Source organism: Balearica regulorum, chromosome 7 (genome assembly GCF_011004875.1).
Source record: "Balearica regulorum gibbericeps isolate bBalReg1 chromosome 7, bBalReg1.pri, whole genome shotgun sequence".
NCBI lineage: Eukaryota > Metazoa > Chordata > Aves > Gruiformes > Gruidae > Balearica > Balearica regulorum.
The window spans coordinates 10,302,636-10,319,997 of record NC_046190.1 but is presented as its reverse complement, the minus strand read 5'-3'; the positions used below and the strand labels follow the sequence as shown (position 1 = coordinate 10,319,997).

Here is a 17,362-nt window from a genome sequence, read left to right as displayed (position 1 = left end):
AGTCAGGGATGCTTTTCTCGTTAGGGATGTGCTGCTGGCGTGTGCCTGCCGTCTCTCCGGGCAGCGTGCGAGGTGCGGCTTTATGGCAGGAGGGGTGATGGGGGAGGGGGCGATGCCGCTGATTTTAGGGAGCGATTCGGTACTGCCAGAAAACACAGCGGCAGAGAAACAAGCCTTGTTTTTGGGGTCGTGAACCCGGGTAGACGTGACACGTGGATTTTGCTGCGCCACTTCCTTGTGTCACCGCTCTGCTAGGATGCTTTCTTCGCTAGCTTTTCCTTTCTTTTTCCCTTTGCTCTCTCTTTTGGCCAGGATTTTAACATATATCACAGGCTGGTAGGCTAAGAGCCTGGGACTTCCCCTCACCACACTCAAAGTCTTTGATCTTTTGCTTTGGAGGTAACATCAAAAGAATGGCTGAGAAAGACAGCCAGCGCTGTGAAGTTCAACGTTCAAGTTAATAGCTTGACTGAAGGTTGTGCTGCATTGCTGGAGCCGGAGTAAACAGAGGCGAGTGCACGCATTTCCCTGGAAATGGACCCTAGTGCTGCAGAAGGGCTTCATTTGCATTCGCAATTAATCTAGGCCCTACCGAAGGGCAGGCTTGTCATTTTATTTTGTTACTTTTTTTTTTTTTTTTTTAAATTCCAACTGCACGGGAGAAAGAAGCAGGGATGGTTGGTGCAGGGAGCTGCTTTACTTGGTGGTCCCAGGGCTGGCAGTGGCCACGTATGCACCCTTGCAGCCCTGTCCTGCAGCTTGCCCGTGCTTTGTCATTTCTGGGTTTTCTCAGCTTTTAAAATGATTAAATTAAAGTCTGTTGGCAAACAATTACCTTCCCCTTTCTTTTAATAATCATAATAATAAATCTCTAACCACTCTCTGCCCAAGCATACAGTGGATAGTATGGATTTATCTATGTTAGAGGTTTGTTTTTTTTTTTTTTTTTAAATTCCCTTCCCACTTCAGTTTGAAATGCTCCTGATGTGTGTGGGTGAATGGCTGCTCCATCCATTTTTCCATTGCCATCTTCTGCTATTTTGGTGGCCTCTGTTCTCTGTGTGTGTGGGTTGCTTAGATTTTTCTTCTTTTTTTTTTTAATGCACTGCAAATAAGGTAGGGAATTTTCTATGATTTTGCATGATGGTGCACAGCCAGGCCCTTTTCTGCATGGCTTGAGGTATGAGATGGAAGCTACTGGGCAGCACAGGATAGTCACAACTAGTTAATAATTTGGCATTGGTGGTAATGATGTGAGGCGCAAGACACTTAAGACTCCAGCTACTTCACTGAGGTGCTTTACACTTGTGGATGAATTACCCTGGTATATTATATTTACAAGTATAAAGCATTGTTATGCGGGACTGATAGGATATGGGTTTGTCTGCAGTGTATTTTGGTTTCTACGTACGTGGAATGATTGATGCGAGTGTTAAACTCTGTAGTAAAGTAAAACCAAAGGGCTCTGTTTGTTTTCAAACACATTTATATGAGAGAGATGCACCAAGGATACAGTTAGTCCCCAGACAGAGGCATGTTCTTCTTCATCCTGGAACAAAATAGTAGACTCGGACGAGGAGAGAAGTTAATGGCTTTAATAAACTCAGAGAGGAGGTTTAAAAAAACACCTTGTCCAATACGATTCTGACTTTTGTAAATTTACTTACAAAATAAAAATCTATTAGTTACTATATTTTTGCAAATTTTTGACCTTTTGAGCAGAGCTTTGGTGTGGGCCTTAAATCAGTCGCCGGTGCAAGGGATGGGATTTGCAAAGGAGCAAAGCCAATCAGGCACCCAAGTCCTTACAGCTTCTTGGAAAAATCCTGACCTGAATTCTTTGCCCTGTTGAGTGAATTAACTGCTCTGAAGTGTGTGGGAGTTCAGGACATTTGTGCCCTCTCGAGGAAATGTGGAATGCTCCGGCGGGTAATGACCCCACTGGATGAGACCACAGGGCTCTTTCTACAGGGACAGTGAGGCGTGTTAATTTTTGAGCCAATTATCATTCAGAAGCGATGGCAAAACATCCAGCTCCACAGAATGACAGCATGAAGTAGGTCTTACAGGGGCTGCCAATCTTTTCCTGGATCGATGGAAGAGGTGGTAGATGATTACATTGAGGTCCCGCATTTTTCGTCTGCTGTTCTCCTCTTGCTTGCTGGATAAATAATTATTTATCCTTTTTTTCTTTTTAAGAGAGTGCAACTAATTATTCTGATTAAATCCATACACAGTCAGAGGAATTATTCTACAATACTCGAGCTACCCTGATAGCTGTCACTGGAAATCCCCCCCCGGGAGGGATCACCCGGGCAGCTTGAGTTCCCTCTGCCCTTCAGGTAGCATCCTACAAACAGTACGCTGAAAATCCTCATGTTGCTTATGGGGGGTGGGAGGGGGGGCAGGAGGAAAAGAATAATAATTTTCAGTAGATTAGCAGCTATTGTATCATTGCATGTTGCTTAATAAGCCTGATGTTACATGTGAGAGGTAAGCTCCTTAGTGGGAGCAGGGTGCACCGTAATGACCTTTTGTGTGCAGGTCTGTTGAGATGAAAGGCCCCTCCTGAGGTTATCGGGTGAGCTGTGCAGCATGCAGAAACATTGACTTCAACTTACTGTCCTGCACAGATACTCCTCTAGTCTACTAATGCCCTCAAAAATCTCTTTAGGAACCTGGTTTTTCTTCCTCTGATTCCACCTAGGACAAATTTGACTTGGAAATAGAACAGAAATGCTGTGTTGTGATTTTTAAAATAAATAAATAAGCTATTGCTATGAAGGGGACCTCATTGATCCTTACTTGCTTCATTTATAATTATCCTTGTATGCAGTCATCCCAGCTCATCTTTAAAAAAGAAAAACGCCTCTCGAAACCCCACCAGAAGCTAACACGGCTGCTTGTGTCCCTCCCTGCTCCAGTCTCTTCAACCACGAGAACTTATAAAATATAAGTGTCCACAATAAGATTATGAAATGTTGTAAGATTGGAGCCTTTGCTTTCCCGGCTGTTCAGTAAATAGGTTGGTGTCTCTCGGATGTGCCCTGAGGCTCTGAAACCTGAGGCCTGCCCACATCTTGAGTTCTACTTTCCTCCTCGCAAAATGCCTCTGGCTAGAGGAGCTGTCGATCGCAGCCCCTTCCACCCCCCCTACCCTGCTAAGAAAAAGCCTTTTTTTTTCTTTCTTTTTTTTTCCTCTTTTTTTTTTAAGACAGCTGTAACAAACCTCGAATAGCTACTGTTTTTCTATCAGTTGCAGGTAAGGCTGAAACACGAAATACTCATTTGGCACTTGTGGGTCTAGGGCACTTAGCACAGGCATGTGAAAGCTCCGGTGCTGCCAGTTTGTCCGTGGCTCTCCCAGCGGGTCCATGGGGGGCCGGCGTGTGCCCCCCGTCCTTGCCCCGAGCTGCTGCGGGGATCACCCCGTCCCCTCAGGGTCCGTACCGCTGCCCCAGTGCCTGGGTTGGGCCCTTGGCTTTCAGAGAGCATCCCGGAGATGAGTGCTCTTTTGCAGGCTGGCTCCTGGGTGGTCCAGGGCTGGGCTGTCATCTCCTGGAGCCTTTCCCCAGGGATTCCTGCCCTCTCCTCCTGCACGGGCTTGTCACACCCCCAGCTTTCACCCTCCCGCACAGGCAAAGCGTGAGCCGGTGCCTCACTCCCAGGATTTACCAGTAAATAGGCAGCCCTGTGCTGGATTTGGGAGGGTGAACTGCTCCGCATCCCCGTTCTGTTTTTCCCTCGGGAACACAGTGTTTTGCAGATGTTTCTCAGCTGAGGTGGGGTGCTCTGGGGGTCTCCTCTCCTCTGGCCTCTGCATCCCTCCCTCCTGATGGCTGAGCAGGGGTGTGCCCGATCCTGGGGAGAACTCCCATAGGGAGCAAGGCATTTGCTAATTGTGTCAGAGTGGCAGGGTTGAAGCTATTCTGCATTTAACTCTGTATGAACCTGATTTACCAACCTCTGAGGAGATTTCGCTCCCATTACAAAGCCAAATATGTCTTTGCGCTCTGCTTTCTGGCTATTTTAAGTGGAAATTGTTTTTCTAGTACATGCTAAGTTCCTTTAATTTTTTTTCTTTTGCATATTAATATCAAGAGAGGGAACATAATATACATGAACAGACTTAAAAAACACTCAGTGTTCCCAAACCGCGGTCCTTTAAATAAATAAATATAAAAGTTGCCTTGTGGGCCAGCCAGTTCAAAATGCCTACACTATATTTAGCAACACGAGCAACATTTTCTGCTATTTACGGATTTATATGCTCAGGGCTGCTCTGATGACTCCTTTGTTTTAACTTTGGGGCTGTGGCATGAAAGTGTGACAAATGTGAATCTGGGGAGCACGGGGCATGTTGTGTCTGCGGGAGTGCGGGCTCCGCTCCTCGGGGCCATGAGTTAGGTGTTCGCTGCCGGATTGCTGCAGAAAAGCAACCCTCGCCTCTCCAAAACAAACCTCTTCCACAACCACAAGAATTTGGCGCATGGGACAGAGTCCCTCCAGGACATGAGCTGTTGCAGAGCTGCTGATACCCTTCCTTCTCCCTGGGACAGAGCCCCCTCCCCCCCTGCCCCCAGCCAGAGTTTCTACGTGGATTTTTTTTTTTTTTAAACTACTATTTTTTTTTCTCCTGTCCCTCTTCCCTCCACCCTTTGAGGGGAAAAAATGCAGGCTCATACATGTTGCGTTTTACCCTGTGCAGAAGAAAATTTGTTGAGGTTTTTTTTAACCTCTTTTTATAATCTAGATAGATGGTGCAGCATATGATTTTGATTTGCTGTTTAAAAAAGTGGGTTTTCCTTTTTTCCCCCCAATTCATTAAAGCTGAAAGGATTATTTTGTGTTGGTGCATTGTGCAGTTTGGCTTTTGTTTCTCAGGGAGTAGACAGGCCAGTATAGTTGTTTTGACTTAAGAAAATTTTTCTCTCTAAATAAACAAAAAAGAACACTTATCCAAAACTTCCCATCGTATATTTGGTACACATTTGTCCCTAAAAGATGTCGATTCAGCAGAAGTCCCTTAAATTTAATGCATAGCCTACTCTTACTTGACAATTCAAAATGCCTTTCAAATGCCACACCATTATTTGAATTTTACAGGAATTGGACTTATTTTCATTGGAGTGCCTTTTTAATGAGGAAAAATAATTCACAGTGGTCTTGATTCAGGGCCGTATTTGCTTTCACATCTTGTCTATCTGCCTCTCCTTTAAGAAGAAAAACAACATTTTGTTTGTTCTTGAGGAAGAGTCTGTGTGGCTGATGATTCAACTAAGAATATTTTTAAAATACTTCATTTAAATACCATAAATGCATATTGCATTGTTTTGGTGCTGCTGGAGGAAACCAGAAGATAAATACATGGGGTGGCTGCCCAGGAACAAGAGGTGACAGCACAGATTTAGTGAATACTTCATTTGTTTGGTTTTGCTTTCATCCCAAATGATTCACTTAGTCCTCAGCCTAAATATAATTCTTCCCACTTAACCAGGAATCAGCTTTGCCTCTGGCCAGACGGGGTGGCTTTTCCATGGGTATCTGAAGACATCCTTCATCTTTTCCTCTTCTGATGGACAATTGAGACATCCAGCTTGCGTTTGGAAGGAAAATGGGTGCGAGCCGTCTTGCTGGCCCCACGGACTAACGCCGCCGGAGGAGCAAATAGGAGGATTATTGATAGGGGAAACAACTGGTGCCGAATCCTGGGAGGGAACGTTTCTTTCCCGGCTCTCTAGGAGGGATTTGGAAAGAGCCGTAATCCTGGGTTAGAAGTAATTTGTTACAGCAAGATGATACTTGAGTGGCAGGAGGATTCTGGCGGAGGCAGGGAGAGGGTTTTATTCAGAGGAGTAGCTGGTCTTGCAGAAGGTCAGTCTGACACAAATCCTACCCCAGCCCACAAGTTTTGTTTCTCAGCCAGCGCAATTAGCTGAGGGGACTCTCGACCTCTTTTACATCTTTCAAAGACATCTCCACGCATCTGAGCTAAAAGATTACGGCGAGGAATGCGGACCAGGATATGATGCAGTGGAATTTATTTTATTTATTTTTTTTTTCCAAGGCAGGCTTTCTGAAAAACAAAATAACCTCGACAGCAACCTTCCCAGCTTCTCCTAGGAGGTCAGAATATTGCTGGTTTCAGTGTTATCTCTGGGACTTTTTCCTGAGGTTGCCTTTAGGTTACATTTTTGAGTTAACTTTTTGGATTTGTTTTAAAAGAAAAAAAAAGATAGACAAAAGTTACCAACCCTGGGGAAAGAGAATTTTGCAAGTTCTTGGTTTTCACGAGGGCCTGAAACCCTTGGAGCCATCTATTCTGCAGTAACCCCTTGTTGCATTGAAGACCCGATCGCACATGGAAACCACAAGGGAGGCGACAGGAAATTTGGTATGAAATTTGCAGGGTTTACTAGAGAGTGGCTCCCGGCAGTTCACCCAGAATTGCTACATCGACAGGAATTTTTGTGGTAGTGATTCGAGTCATGAGTTTCACTTACCCAACAGCAGGAGAAAATATGACTCTTTTTCAGTAAAACCCCGTTAGGCAACGTTACAATAACAAGAAAACAGCTAAATTCTGTAGCACCTTTACGCTGGGATCCCACCCAACCATGCCGTTCGTTTGCAGGTGTTTCACAGGACCTGAGATGAGAATTTGGATCAAAGAATGAAAAAAAAAAAAAAAAAAAATCCAAACACCCCAACCCAGATAGTCTGAGAGGTCCCTTCAGAGGGGGATGCGCCTCACAGGGCATCCTTCTCGCGTCTCGCCCTTGTCACGTGTCTGCCACGTTCTGACAGCCAGAGGTGCTGAGCGCTTTATCGATAAACCTCTTTTGGCTCAGATTTTGTAAACTGAGGCTTCTGAAGTCATGCAGCTCCTCACAGAAGGTGTGTGACAAAGCACTCATGTTCAGTCTTGTGGAAGCGGGGCACGGTGCTGCCTTGCTGAGGGCCACTGCTGCACAGCCACCCTGCTGCCGCAGCTGGCCCTGGCCTTCCTCCTCTTCCTCCTCCATCCCTCCACACCATAAAAACCCAAATCAGACTTTTTTTTTTTTTTCCATCCCACAAATAGGAAACACTTGGGAGAACAGACTGGGCGACTGTCGATCTCTGATGATAGTAACAAATGATGAAGGCAAGTAGGGCAGATCCAGGACAGAGTGCACAAAGATAGGCCTCCGTCTGTCTTTCTCCTTCGCACGCATGCACACAGTGGGAAATGGTTCAGCAGCCGTTTTGCATCCTGGTCGTGCAGAGATGACTTTCCTGGTGGGCATTACCACCAGGATACCGAAGGAGTCTGGCTAATGCTTCCCACAATTAGGAAACATGTAGCTCCCACCCCAGACTCAGTGATGGAAGTGAGGGGAAGGTGGGGGTGAGTTTTGGAGAGCCCCTTTTACACCTTACACCAGCACGTGTCCTGTGGCACAGAGCCGTGCGGTGGGGCGAGAAGCGAAGAGGACAGAGCAGGCGTGCTCTGCGGTGTTCAAGCAGAACCAGGCTGGTTGACCACTGAGCTCTTTTGTTTTGGTTTTTTGTTTTTCCTTAACAAAAGAAAAAGGTAGTTGCAAAGCTTGAAGTTGTAGTACCTCCTTTACAAATGGAGTTATGCTCTTAACAGAGTTGGAAAGTTTTAAGGGAGGCAAGGTTCCCCTGGAGCAGCCCTTCCGTTGCAATGGAGGTAGTTCAGTGCCGTGATCTCTGTCTCTAACGTGCTGTCAGATATTTTTACTGTCTTTATTTAATGGGGAGGAAAGGAATTATATTTTATAGACCATAAAATGCATTCTTGGACTTCATGCAAACACTAGTTACCATTTGTTCTCTCAGTCTCTGGGAGATTGCCAGGAAGAGAAATTAAATGTGGGTCTGTACATCAAATTGTTCGGTGAGTCTTGGAGGCTGGTTTAGCTTTGCTGAGTCTAAACAAGCTGTATCTACAGAAAGACTTTGTTGAGGGTTCATGACTGTCCCATTCTTTCTCTAATGGAAAACTCTATGCTTGAGTGGAACAGAACAGGTTGCAGAGAAAATCTGGGGAAAGTAGTTTGAAGATTTTGCTGGCTTAAAGTAAGTAGATAAAAAGTTTGTTCCTCGACTGAAATTATGCTTTTATTTGTGCCTGTCTTTTGGAACACTACTTTGTAGACATCCCAATAGTGCTTAGCCAGCCTGCTGATTTGTGCAGCGAGGGCTGTGGAGGCTTTCAATTAAATGTGAAAAAAGTAATGGTGCTTTCCCAAGCTCCACCCAGGATCTAGAAACACTGCCTGCAGTTGTTTTGCTGAGATACCATGTGAACTACAGAAAGTAATGCTGTACTTCTGTGTCACATGAATACTCTTCCTCTTGTAAAGCTAAAAAAAAATAAAAAATAAATTTAATTCTTGTGGTAGCTGATTAGCACTTGCTTAGCTTCTTCATGCTCAGTATCAATATCCTAGAACTCAACTGTAGTCTACCAACCTTACATTCATTAGAAGCAAAAAACCTGTTTTACTTCAGTGAAACTGATGGCAAGAATGCCTTTCATCCACGTCAGAATGAGCAAATAATTATCTGAATTTGCTTGAACTTTCATAGGCAATAATTTTTAAGGAAGCTTCTGGTTATTCTCTTCAGCTCACTCTCATGGCAGCCTTCTCTATGCCCTTATCACTCTGTATAGAAAAACGGTGTAAGTGGGGGTGACGTGCGGCAGTAGTAATGGGATGTAGCTGTTGTATCGCATCTCATCGGGGATGCGGGAGAAGAGCTGTGTGTGCTGTGAGGGCAGGGAGCCTGGTGATATGGCCAGGGGAAAGCAACTGATCTGGTGCTCGTGGGATGCTCCTCCACCTCCACCCAGTCTTAACTGCACACTCAAGCGGGAATTGGAGTTGTTGAGGTGCCCGTGGGGCTCAAACTACTTCTTTGTGCCTTGTTCCACCCCAAAACGGGCATCCCTTTTGCCCATCGCCATAGATTGCTCTATGGCTTCAGTGAGGTACTTCCAGCTGGCAGGATTTTTGCTTTCAGGTATCCCTCTGAGATGATGCCGAATTGTTTAATCGCTAACACATTTCTGTAACTGTCAGGCTGTAGAGGACTTTGTCTTCTCCTTTTTTATACCTTACCAGTGCTTCAGCAATGCGACAAAGGCATGGGCAAGATATTAAAATGGGCAACTCAAGGCCCCCATTTCAGGGACTCCTGGTGTATTACTGGAAGGGCAGGAGACAAGGTCGCTCGAGTTCTCAAAAAGAGGGAAATTGAAGGCACTGAAGTGTCTTGTTCTGGAATATATCAGAAGATGGTTTAGCTGATACCAGTGCTGGTAAATAAGTGGCATTTTAAATTAGGAAGAGGACTTAATGTCCTATGTGCAAGTGTCTGCAGGTACACAACACTTACCAGTTCCTTTTTTTTGTGCTACTTTTTCCCTATTTATGTATTTTATTTAATCATTTATCTTTGCAGTGTTGCAATAGTTTAAAGGGTGATATTAGTTTAAAAAAAAAAGTGGAGATATTTGATAAATACTTCCGTGTTTTACAATTTCATGCTTTCATTTCTTGAATGCAGTGGGGAAATCATTTGTGTGGAAAGGATCGGTCTCATTGAAATGAGACTCGTTGCTCTCATTTTGAGCAGCTCCCCTGTGCCTCGTCGCGGTACATTACATATTCTGTAGAAGGGTTGAACGTTGTGGGTGGTGTCTATTACTTCTCATACAAAAAAATCCCAGACATTGCAGATCTGCAAGAAATAGGAGGCCCTTTTAAACTTCCTTCAGCAATCTCCTTCAGTTATTTAAAATAAATCCTTCAGATTTTGGTCTTGTGCTGCACACCTCTACAAACAAAGTGATAACTGAAGACCGAAAACACGGGGTTGAGGTAAATGAAGGGATGGAGCTGAGGGTCTGCTTTTAAATCCTTAGAGGCTTTGCCTTCTGACTTAAGTGGGGATGCTAGTAGGTTGCAGACCTTTCTTTGTAGGTACCAAGATGAGTATCCTCTTGTAACTATTTTTTTGTCCACAGAGAGCAATTACAGTCTCATTAAGCTCCATCTTTGTTCCTATCACCTTGCCCATAAATCTCAGCCGTCCCCTCAGCATTGCACTCTCCTGTGTTACTACCAGCTTATCTCTGGTTAAAATTTGTCTAGATGCTCCTTCCCAGAAGACTTGCTAACAAAGTATTGGAGAAATTCCTGAGCTTCAAAGTTGATGTCCAGGTGTGTACTTCCACATGATTCTGCAACGCTGGTCAAGAGGGAGACTAACAGCAAAATTAGGATCAGGAATGTTTCCGTTTGCAGGGCATGTTGAGATCCAGGCAGAAAGCGTGGACTCTGAAGGTGGAGATGTGGTCCCGTGGTTAGGGGAGGTACTGGAGGCCTGTGGCATCAAGCTGACTCCAGGAACCCTGCTCCTGCTTGTTTCAGTTCCTGGGAGCTAATAAGCACCAGCTGCAGGAAACCTGAGCTGGAAAGTGTTGTGCAGCATTCCCTGCCTTTAAAAATACGGCTGCTTTTTTTTTTCCCCCCTTCTTTTTTTTCTTTCTTTTTTTTCTAATTGCGTTTATGTATTTATATGCTGTGGGACATCACTCGTAGGGCATTCCAGCAGTGAAAACAATAGCGTGACAAGGGAGCAGGTCCAGGTTGGACACCAGTGCAGGAAACACCTGTGAGCTCTGTGCCATCCCTTCCATCGGGGCCATGCTGCTGCGAGCCCAGCCCCGGCATGGGGGGAGCTGCTGGCCGTGAGTAAGAGTTTCCACCAAACTCCTCTAGTCTTGGATGTGAATTTTAGCTGCTTTTGACCAACTTTGCTGTTAAATCTTGGGAAAGATGTTTGCCCCGCTGGTGCCCAGGAAGACAGCTGCTTTGGGTGGTATTTGTGAGGGTGAGCACGCAGAGCTGCTGTCGGTGGGTCTGTGCTTTGCAGGACCTTCTGGTTGCAGATGGGATGTGCGGATGTGATGCCCATAGGAGTGGAGGGTAGAGTAGGTTTTTTTTGGTTGTTGTTGTTTCCCTTCTACAGGAAAAAAAATATCTGGGCTGTTCAAATAATTTGCCTTTTCCCTTGCGCTGACAATTTAACAGCCTTTTTAAAAGCTTTGGTTTCTCTCAAGTATGCTTGCCCCATACGTGTTTTAATTTTTGTGCGGAGGCCTGGAGCTTAACAATTATTTTGCTTAAGCTCTCTGAGACTTGCCATAAAACTTTTTTTTTTTTTTAAAACACACACACATGCTAATGATCCCCATCAGATCATATTGTTAAACAGGGAATAAAATACTTAGGCCAAGATGACATTATTTAAAAAATGTTAAAAGCAGGCCAGCAGAGCCTATTTCAACAGTTTTGCTCTGAAATAATTTGCACAAATTTGTTAGAGTTAATTTGTTGAAAAGTTCAATGTTTGTACAGGCAAGTCCTAATTTCCACAGTGAGACACAGAAGCAGGAGAGGAGCGAGCGTGTGTCCAGCATTTGCAGGAGCAGGATGGTGGGAACTTCCCTCCCACCTACCCTTCCCCCCCTCCCCGGTGCAGGAATGAAAAGGCAGTGTCAGAAGGCTGGGAAAATCGCCTTCGGATTTTTGTGGACTCCTTGCAAATCAGAGGAACCGTCTGGCTCAAATCTGCATTTAAGGCTGAGAGAAGAGGATTTCCTGCTATTTAGTTGCTTGAGGAAGGAAAGGATTTACCTCTCCGCTGTAACAGGACTTAATTTTTCTCCTCTTTAATAAGAATATCGCAGCGTAGGGCAGCAGTAGTAAACCTGCAAAAGCAATCACGCCTCTCCCCCCCGCTCTTGCATCGCCCTCCTCGCGCTGTGATGCAGCTCTCCCCCCGCCTCAAGCGTCCTCTCTTCCCAGCTCCCAGCCCCGGCGATGGCTTGGCATCTCCCTCCATCGTGAAAGAGAGAGTTGTGGAGGGGGCGGCTGCTGCGACGTCGCTCCCTCGGACGGCTGCCTCGCTCGGCCCGCCATCTGGATCCAGTTAGCTCTCTCGGCAGTAGGGCTGAGTCTCATTTCCTCCAACCAGTAATGTTATATAGGCAGTGATCCTGTTCTGCCCTAACATAATTGAAAATTATGTGTATTGTAGACTCGCAGCGCTGAAATGTAGACTCGTAAAAATCTGTGGCTCAGGTAGCCTGTGGAGATTGAATTTGGCACACAATGAAGCTTTTATGTAAAGTAAGAATTATAAGCCACCACATCAATATTGTGTTACAGGCATGACAATTCTTGGATGAGGAGGCCTTGAGTTGGGCTCGTCACCTTAAACAATGCTAATATTTCATACTTTATCAACAGGGCTGGCGTTTTGAAACCAGCAAATTGGACTTTTTTTCTTTTGCAGACGTCCCGCCGTTGAAGCCGGGGGTTCGTTAGCTTGATGCAGGCGTTGTCTGTGAGCTCTGGCCCTCTGTTTATCTGGTGGACAGAGAACATCTTGCCCTTGGCAGGGCCGGGATGCTGCTCTGGAGCCTGGCCGCTTGGTGTAGAGCTTGTGGAAGTTGCTTTGTTGACCCTTGCATGTCACTGCTTTCCATGGGGGCCGTTTATTTTATTTTATTTTTCCCCCAACTGATGTATTACCCGCTGGTGGAAATGCAAGCTGTCCACGTGTGTGCTTGCGTGCAAAACTGGGCCCTCTGGGTTGGGACCATTCCTACTGGGCTCCATGTGCATGTCCAAGAGGAGAAGCAGCTTTGACTGCATTTTAGCTGTTGCCCTGTTGGACTTCTTGGATCCTCTTTGGCAGGGGCGGGTAAGAGAAGGACTTTACTGAGAGTCCGAACTAAGGCTTTTAAAAGCAGAAACACAAAGCAGCAGTAAGATCTTCTGAAACTTTCATCTTGCACTTGGGCTGGTCAGCCTGGTGTGGGAGCACCCGTGCTGGAAGTATGGGGTCTTGTGAGATCGAGGTGGAACAGGAGCAACCATACCTTCTTGCTGTGTTTCTTCTAAGGGAATTTATTACTAGTAAAAACCACCATAACTGACAATTCTGAGGGCTTTGTAATCCCTGCAATAATTACTGACTGGACGGGGTCTGATGTGAGCTTGCTCATGCTGCTCTCTGTGCCTCCCAGTCTGCTTTTGGGGTGGTCTCAGACAAGCCCACGCATTTGTTGGCCTGTCTCTTAGGACAGCCACTGACCTGAGCTCCTTTGTGGGTTGTCATGGTTGTAGGAATATTTCAGGGTTGCTCGTGACCATGGAGTGGTCATGGAAAAACGAGGGTGGTTCGTTTATTTCGGTGGGTAATGGCTTAGTGGCCGTTTCCTGAAACGCCACCAGTTTAGCTGGCAGGTTCTTTTAAGTACTTTAGTTGTGGTAGCAGTAACTTCTCACTCTCCAAAATGGTTGTGGAGTTTGAAACAGAGTCATGTACCCTAAGGCATACATCCTGTGAGCACGTTTTCCTTGGAACAAGGGAAAAATACTGCACTGGCTGGCTGAAAAAACCTGGGGAAGCTCGTAGTAGCAGTGACCCTTCAGGAGCCTGTCTGCAAATTCATACGCCCCTTTATGTGGTGGTGTTACGATCACTGTCTAAGGCAACTGATGGATTTCTAAAAATGTAGCAGTTGACTTGTTTAATAGTGCCATCCGCAAATCTGAAACATATCAAATTTCCCCTCAAGAAGCTCTCAGCTGGCTTAGGTTTTGGGTTCATTTTCTGTGCACTTGGGTTGCATTTTTAAGCACTTTTTTGAAACCACAAAGGGTTAGAAAGTTACTTTAACATCATCTCAACTTTAAAATTTATGTTGTGGTCACCTATATTGAAGAGCAGAGATTTGATACAAGCAATCAAATATCTGGAGGCTTACAATCGAGTCGTAAGAGTTAGAAATGTCACTTACAGTAGACCAGTTCTGGTTTGTTTGGGTTTTATTTCTTGTTTTTAAGAAGTGCCGAAACATTCTGGTCCACATTGCACAAATCCCAAATGTGAAGATGAATAAAAACAAGACTTCTTGGAACTCGAGGAACTCGTATGGGGCACAAATCCAGAGTATGGGTTTGTTTATTTGCGTTCCAGTAGCTCAGAAATCTCAGGCCCTCCAAGCGATGGGAATTGGTAATGCATCCTCCCGCTGACTCCTGCTTTTGGTCACCTCGGTGCCCAGGGTCTTGCAGCAAACAGGCCTTGCATGCTAGCAAATGTTTTGCATACGTGAGCAAATGTGATAGTGATGTGCTGAAAGCATGGAACCAGATCTCCTTCCTTCCTTCATGGAGATTTAGATACGGCTTCCGTTGTTTGCCTGGGGTGGCGGGGGTTGTTTGTGTGTGGTTCTCCTTCAAGATTACTCTTAAAAAAATACAAAAATGGAATGGATAAACATAACTATTTCTCTAGATATTTTCTAGGAATAGATCTGTTTGGTCAACCCGAGTCTAATGCTAAATAGGATCTTCTGCAGTGGCCTGATCTATGCGTACAGCTGCTTTTCTTAGTTCTGGGAGGGGGCTGAAGGTATGTGGCAGTACATATTTCTTCCAGCACGATACAGGGCTTTTAGCAATCACGTATTAACCAGTATGCCTAATTGGAACGGTGCAGAACCATGTGGAGAAAAAAGCTTGGGCTGAAATTATATTTAGATGGACTGCGCGGAAGTGTGTTTGGGCTAACTAATTTCTCTGCGGGGCTGCTTTTGGTCAGAATTGAGCACTTCTGATGCGGCAATCCGGGTACCAGCTCAAGACTTCACCCGTTTGCGGAAGCATTGAGCTCCACCATGGGATCTGGCTGGGGCACAATGGCTCCTCCAGTAGGTTTAGCGAGAGGACACGCGTGCCCGAGAGCAGAAGTTTTACTCGATATTTGATGCTGGTTAAATCCGTGGGAACGTTCCGCTCCTTCTTGAAGTGTAGTGAAGCTTTCTTTGGTTTTGAATCAACACCCCCTTATGCTGCAGACTCGCTGCCTGTGTGTTCAGCCTATCCGCTGATGCCAGTGACATAAAGAAGTTGCGGTTGTCCCCGAGCGCCTGGCCAGCACAGCTGAGCTGGAGTGCACCAGGCTGTACTCTGTCTTGGATATCATCAACGGGAGAGCTTATTAAGTTTGGTGTTGTAATTGAATAAGTTACACTGTGCAAGTCCCTTAAGGGTTGTTCGACAGAAGATTTCTCTCCTGGTGATGATGAGCAAGAAGAAAATAATCCATGGTGACTTCCAGAAATGGTGAAAAGTATAGAAAATAGATGCTAAGACGGAGCAGTACTGTGCTTTTTGGGGTAGACGTCTGCCTTTGGGGCTCGTACGGCGCTGGGAAGCTGGAGCAGTTGACATAGTGCATTTGTTGAAAGAAGGCTGACAGATGATCCATTAAATAATGAGATCATATTCTTAACCCACAATACATGTTTTTGCTCTCCTGAGACTGATAATCCACCTTCCCCTCCCTTGCCCCATTCTCTCCATGGTTTTGGTATTTTGTTTCTGTGTGAGTTTTATTCTTCTAGATTTGCTATGCTTAATAAAATCAATGTAATACTGTCTTTGCAATCTACTTTATTTTCTTATTCCTGAACTGTAATGTGGTGGTATGAAATGGTTAGTGTTCTGCAAGGATTGTGTCTCCACAAACATGCAAAGTCGTCTTAATTTTTGTTTCAGTTCCTTGCATAAATTTTAATTTATATCTTTTTACCCATGTTACCTAAGATTTGTTGGGTTTTTTTTGCCTTTCTTTTCTGAACTCATTTTTCTTTCCCCATTTTTGTTTCCTTCATCCAGTATCTGCAGATGAAATGGCCACTGCTTGATGTTCAGGCAGGGAGCCTTCAGAGTAGACAAGCCCTCAAGGATGCTAGGTCTCCATCTCCAGCACACATTGTTGTAAGTAAACACAGAAAGATGTTCTTCCTTTGTTTAAAAAAAAAAAAAAAAAAAAAAAAAGAGGCATTTGACATTAATGGCATTGGTTGTCATCAGTTTTCTCATATACAAACCAAAAGAGATATTTCAAAACAAACAAAAACCCTAACGAGCCCATGGTAAAAGGAGGGAATACATTTGCTATTGCTGGGCTTTTTATGAAATTATCATTCATGTGTCTCATAGGAGAGCAAAGATTTGAAAATGCTCTAAATTTACACACTGCAGAATTACTTAGTGGCAGTGAAGTCCAATCAGGCTGGTTTACATATCTGACAATGTTAAACTGAAGAGAATGAAGAGACACTTTTGGAAAGCATTTAAAAAATAAAAATCAAGCCTGTTCTATAGCCTTTACTAAAAAAAAAAAAATCTTACTGCAAAATCTTAAATGAAAGTTTGTGAGAGTTGGTCAGTATTTTACCTGGGTGAAGGCTCAACAGAGCACATGTCCCTTTGTGTTGTCATGACTTCTCATTTAGTATGAAAAGTGTTATCAAATGTTTACTACTTACCTGCAAAATATAGAACTCTATAATAAGTAGCATTGGTAAAAATAGCTTTTTTTATTAATTTCTCAGTTAAATTTTCAGGTTTTGGTTAAATTTTCTTGGTTCTATTGCAAAAACAATGCTGAGTTTGAAATGTTTAATACAAATTTGCACGAAAGGGATTTGGGGTTTTATTTTTACTTCCTAAAATAGCATCCGTAGAAGTCTAAAAGGAAACTGTTTGTTTATGTGGTGTTATGCAAGAGGGGTGGTACGCATTGGCCCGTCCTCACCCATAGCCAGTGTCAGTGGTGTCTGTTGTCAAGGAGCATCTTAGCTCTGAGTGTTCATCCGGGAAAGTTACCTCTGGAGAAGATAGCGTGTAACGGCTTAGAATATTTCTTCTGAAATACTTTATCATCAAGTTTTAAATGATTTTTTTTAAAAAAACCTCTTTTATAGCCAATGGATAACAAGGTGAATCCCAGGAAAAGAAACATTGCTTGTTCTTTATCTTTTGTTATACAGTCTAAAGCCGGTAGATCATCTAAGGCACACATTTGTTTTGTTAGAAATCTAAAATCATACTAAACATTTTTGAAAAGCTGCTTATTCAATTGTTGTCTCTTTAACTTGAGAAGTTGCAGCCCTTTGCTACGTCTTAGTTTTTTATTTGAAAAGAAAAAAGATTTCCTATCTTCAGTGCAGCAGCGAGGGATAGGCACAGGGCTGATACTTGCTTAGTCGATATCTGGCGCTGGTTGCTTCGCTCTTTTGGAATGACTTTGCTTTTCCTTCCCATTCACTTGGGCCGTCACTGGAGGAAGAGATCAGAGAAAAGATGTTTGGCTGGTTATTTAGAAATCTACAGCCACCAAAACCTGCCATTGTCTTATTCTTAATAAGAACGAACCAAAGCAACTTCCTTATTTTAATTCCTCTTTTACTGCTGTGCTG

General features: G+C 44.3%; 1 protein-coding gene across 24 annotated transcripts in view; it reads left to right on the top strand.

Moving 5' to 3' along the window:
• TCF7L2 (transcription factor 7 like 2) overlaps positions 1–17,362 on the top strand; it is a 180,747-nt gene that overhangs the window by 47,782 nt on the left and 115,603 nt on the right. For 21 of the 24 annotated variants that reach the window (XM_075757879.1, XM_075757878.1, XM_075757874.1 and 18 more), the window contains one exon: positions 15,774–15,875. The exons of the other annotated variants lie outside the window; for them this stretch is intronic. In XM_075757879.1, coding sequence (XP_075613994.1) covers positions 15,774–15,875 — 102 coding nt within the window. The remainder of the gene's footprint in view (positions 1–15,773; positions 15,876–17,362) is intronic. 24 annotated transcript variants of the gene reach the window in all.